Source organism: Morus notabilis, unplaced genomic scaffold (assembly GCF_000414095.1).
Source record: "Morus notabilis unplaced genomic scaffold, ASM41409v2 Scaffold1206, whole genome shotgun sequence".
NCBI classification, from domain to species: Eukaryota; Viridiplantae; Streptophyta; class Magnoliopsida; order Rosales; family Moraceae; genus Morus; species Morus notabilis.
This window is the reverse complement of record NW_010364076.1, coordinates 145,480-150,648: the sequence shown is the minus strand read 5'-3', so window position 1 is coordinate 150,648 and position 5,169 is coordinate 145,480. Positions and strand designations below refer to the sequence as shown.

Sequence of the window (5,169 nt, the reverse complement as noted above, 5' to 3'; positions counted from 1 at the left end):
AAAGTTAGATGTGATTATTTCTGAGAGTTTTTTTACTGTAGCAAAACTCGAATTCTAAACTCGAATCGGCGAAAGGAACAAAGCCTAACTTTATATCCTATCTAAAGAAAAACTCAAACATCTCATAACCCTATAAATATTGTTTAAAAAAAGTAATTAAAGAAGGATGAAGAAAAATAGAAGAACATAATCCTTTCATAGGTCTATTCAGATGATGAATGAGGTCAGGAAAGGAGAATTGGTTTTTGGGAAAGATAGTGGTGATCTTTGTTGATACATGGAACATAGAGGAATAGTTATTCTAAACGAAGATGGGTATAAACGTAATTTTACTATTAAATCTCACTAAATAATGGACACGTGGCAAATTTCGTCACTCAGAGTAATGAAAGGGGTAAAATTGTTAACAGAACAAAATTTGGGAGATTGGATGTTACGTTTTGAAATTCAGAAGGCAAAGTGTTACTTGAATCATAATTCAAGGGGAATTTTTGAAATTAATCCTATTTCATATACATAAGGATTGGATCATTTATCTCTTCGCTAATAATCATACAATCATCTTATGAAAGTATTCTAAAAAAAAAATAATCTTGTGAAAGTAAATAAACCTTTTATATAAGAAGCCAATGATAAACTTTTATTCTAAATAAAACGTCGAATTGTATTAAAAACTTTGGGATTATTCTCAAGGGTACTCTGAATGTCATTCTCAGTTTGTTCCTAAATTTTAAAAACTCTCACTTTACCTCATGAACTTTGAATTGTTCTCACTTAACCCATTTTGTTATAATTTATATTAAAATTAGACAGAAAAAGAGGAGATTAAGTGTGATTATGTGGTTTTTATTTGTTTCTTTTTAATGAAAATCCAAACAGAAAGATCACGTGACTGCATTATTCTCTTTTTTTCTATATGTTTTTAATAGAAATTGCAACAAAAGGAGTTAATTGGAAACAATTCAAAATTCAAGCGGACAAAATGAGAGTTTTTAAAATTCAAAAGGAATATTGAAAATGACCCTAAAGTTTAAGAGTTATCAGTCATAATAATACAAAACTTTGCTTCAGGACTTAGAACCGCTCGAATTTTTCTTGAAAATGTTAAATCACCTTTGATTTTTTTTTTTTCACCTCTTGATTTTCAATAATACTACATTCATCACTTTTTTCCTTTCCCCAATTTATTTACATATTCCACGAGTGGGAATCTGAATCGCCGATTCCTCTATAAAAATTGAATAAATCTTCTCCTGGCTCTTCTATTTATTTATTAGTTTTATTTTTTTGTAGAAACTTGTTTTATCAGTGAAGAAAACTCCCACATTAGAAGATAACTAACTTTTATAAGCACTAAAAAGCTTTAAAAAACAGTTAGTTAGAAAAAAAAAATTCGACAAAACTTCAGTACTTGATGCTTCATGATTAATAACATTGAACTCAGCATATGAAGTGTAATATACTCATGAAAACAAAGATGAGAAAGACAGGTGGTTGTTTAGAAGGTGAACAGATTCTGTTAAACCATAATTCTCAATAAACTCATATAATTCAGTATCTTAGTGTTGATTGTACGTGAATTGCGTGAAAATTCATAAAATCTATCAAATTTTAAGCAATCTTAATCCTGCTCACAAGACGAGTACTTTTAAGCATATAACAAAAAAACAGAGTAACGACTTCCAAGAGACATTCAAACATTTTCCACATCCGTCAACAAATAACAAAAGCAATCCAATCCTGTACTTGAATGAATGCACAAGCACGCCCTTAAACGCAGATCCAAATATATTACAAAGCAGCTAAACATTGCAAAGAAAAATTTAACAAAAAACTAGAATATAACAGAAAACCAAAATATCAACCAATGTGGTTGTCGTATCTTAAGTTTTTTAACCGGATGTTGCCAGAGGAGATATCAAAAAGACATAAGTCGCCTCCAAGTAAGAGAAAATTCTGCTTTCTTTGAGCTTATATTTTGAAGAAAAAATGTAAGAAACATTACAAGTAAATCAAAGCTTAATGTGTTATGTTTAAATATCCAGCAAACTAATCTACGGCTCATCACTTATGGCAGCTATATGACATAATAGGAAAAACTGTTGTCTCAACTTTTCATGATGAAGAAGCAATGTCTTTAAGGTGATACATGCGAGCGAAATTCAAGCACAATTGTCTATCCCTTTCATCTCCCCAGCCTCCCCAACCCTTGAATCCAGCTTTATAACCTGGCTGGTGCTCTGTGAATCGCACATCCCATTCCGGTTTGATGTTGGCAACCTTGTCTAGATTATCCACTTCAAAACGTACCACACCGTTGTCAACGCAAGCATTGTTATCCCCCTGGCCCTGATGCAAACCGCACTTGCCAAAGTGAACTGCACTTGTTCTAGGCCCTCGCAGCGTGCAAACAGGCCCACCAAATGAGGGATAGACCTTTGTCCACATTGTTATATCCCAATTGTAATCATCAAAGTAACAGAATTCTCCTGCCTTCTTGTGGATTTTTCTCCAAACAGTCCGGTTAAAAGCATAGCCAACGTTTCCCATTCTCTCGGCAATCAAACAATCCCACCCCTCTCCTCTCGAATTCACATCACAAGGTGCTAAATTCACAGCATAGCAATTAGGGCATTTTTGAGGCTTCAGTGTTATAAGCCTCTGCAAGTTCCGATATGCGTTGGGATAAATATAGTGATCTTCCTCTATGAAAAGAACATGACCCGAGTGGTCTCGTGTCTCCTGCAATCCATCCCACACAGTGTTCATCATCCACCACCAATGATGCTTCAGCGATACGATCTTCGGCGACCTATGGTTTCCATACTGATCTGGTGACCCTTGACAATGTTTCTTTGCCCCATCCTCCTTATCCTTACAATCCCCAACCGAGATCCCCGGAAAGCTATTGGGAAACAGATGAGGAGAGTAAGGAGCAAAAATCTGCTTCACTTGGCAAAATCTGATGTTCTTAACAATCTTATTCATCTCTTCAAAATACCCATCATGGCTAACTATAAGCAAAGTTTCACTTATTCCAACCACATGCGACAAGCTCTCAACAACTACTTTGAGATATTGTGGCCGATTGTGTACATAAAGAACAATTGTAATATGATCTAAGGACAACCTTGGATATAGATCTCTATTCCTAGGGGGCATCTGGTTTAGCTTCTCCAATTGAATGGACAATTCACTTTGCTTTGGAAGGCTAAGTTTATTGTTAATGTATGAGTAATTATAACTATAGCTCAAATCGTCACCTAATTCATCCGAAAGAAAAAACTTGGATCTTGAATTTGTTCCCAGGACAAAAATTAGCAGAAAAACCCCTAACAAAGTGACTGAAACTACTAAAAGAAAACGGCGACGTGCTGCCGCATCTTTCATACGGGGTTTCTTAATAGTAGCCATAGAACTAACCAATATAGGAATCAAATAAAAATAAACAAAAAAAAAAGAAAGGAAAAAAAAAAACCCTTTTCACTACTCCTAAGGCATGTATCTATGGCTAAATTTGGTTAGAAGAGAAGGCCTTCAAAACAACAAAAACTGAAGAAACCCAGTTGAGAACAGACGGAAAAAGTAAAGGGAGAAGTGTCAAAAACCTCCATAAGAGCCTCCAAGCTGAGATTGAAGCATCAGAACTTGTTCAAGTTGAAGTTTGGCACAAGCAAAAAAGATCAAGATTTGTTAACGAATTGAAAGTCTTCTTCTTTGTTGAGATCAATGGTGTGGATTATAAGGTTGACCGACTTTGGAGAGAAAAAAAAAATAAAAAAAAAATAAAACAGAATAGAATAGAATAAGGTATTTAGTATTAGCTAAGAAATAAAGAAACGGAAATTTCCAATAGAAAGAAAAGAAGACTTTTAAAAGCTTGGGAAAAATGTCCTGTTTTTGCAAGTTGGCTTGTTTCGTTCGTGGGTTCCAATCTGAGACGTCGGAAACTTCAAGCGACTGCTGCTTTTAAGTTTTAACTACGGAAGTGGGGTTGTGATCTGGTGGAACTAATATATATCTAAGTTGAAGCTTGGCCAATTGGAATTCGGATTTGTGGCGAAAGTGGACTATCAACTTCAGGGGCAAGATGGTCTTTTTTAGCACGACTATCGAGGTGTATCCCTCAATCATCTCCTGGCGTGGCATGTGTTTTTCACTTTGTATTTGGATTACATCAATTGGGTTAAAAAAAAAAAAAAAAGAATAAATATATCTGTTTTCATGTTTTATGGTCAGACTGGGAATAGTTTTCCTATTCCCTTTAAAAATTAAATTGAAATAAAAGGAAAACTTTTTTTAATAGTCTAATTTGTAAAAAAATGATTAAAGATAATTTTTTATTTTTTAACTATTAAATATGTATTTAATTTTTTCTGTTATGTATATTTTTTTAATTTAATATAATTTTAATTAATTTTAATCGTTAAAATTGAAACTACTAATAAGACGAATTATTAAAAAAACTCCTAATAAAATGGATGGATTTTCTCATAAGAATTGAAAAATAATAGGTTATTTGTAAATGTCATTTTATGATTACTATTATTTTTTAATGTTTATCAAATCATAACAAACAAACAAAAACTATACTTTATTTGAGTTTTTTTTAATGCCTTTACCAAATAAATGGACGGCAGAATAAAGACCTACTTGTTTAACTCTAAAGAAGATATCATAAAACAAAAACAAAAAAAAAGGAAAAAAAAAGATAAAACATCCAATGCACAATGAATGAACGAATTCAAAAGGCCTCATGGATGTGTGCTCATAATTTTTTTGTTAAATTTTCTTTTTTCTTTTTTTTTTGTTGCTAATGCTCATAAATTTATTCGATATATAGAAGAATGCACGCATATTATTAAGGGAAATTCTAACTAACCTAACTGTTTAAATTAGAAGAGTGTGTCTAAATAATATGCTAATTATCATTGTCTGGTTTAAAGATCGAGCAGTTGCAATCAATGTTGTTATGAAACCATATGATATAGGGTGCCGTTGAAGAATCTTATAGTGTGTTAAAAAAATAATAAATTCAAAAAAGGGCTCTAAAAAAATTTATGCTATATTTATTTTATAACTCAAGTTTGTGTATGTGAAAGAAAAATACTATAATAAAATAATTGAATTTAAATTTTTGTGAAGAAAAACACTATAACAATAAAAATT

The 5,169-nt window shown here is 32.3% G+C and overlaps 1 protein-coding gene across 1 annotated transcript; it reads right to left on the bottom strand.

The window, feature by feature from the left end:
* Positions 1-1,721: 1,721 nt before the first annotated feature.
* Positions 1,722-3,834, bottom strand: LOC21397409 (alpha-1,6-mannosyl-glycoprotein 2-beta-N-acetylglucosaminyltransferase). The gene has a single exon (XM_010105775.2). It carries the CDS (start codon positions 3,412-3,414, stop codon positions 2,116-2,118), a length of 1,299 nt encoding a protein of 432 aa, XP_010104077.1. The 5' UTR covers positions 3,415-3,834; the 3' UTR covers positions 1,722-2,115.
* Positions 3,835-5,169: the final 1,335 nt, after the last annotated feature.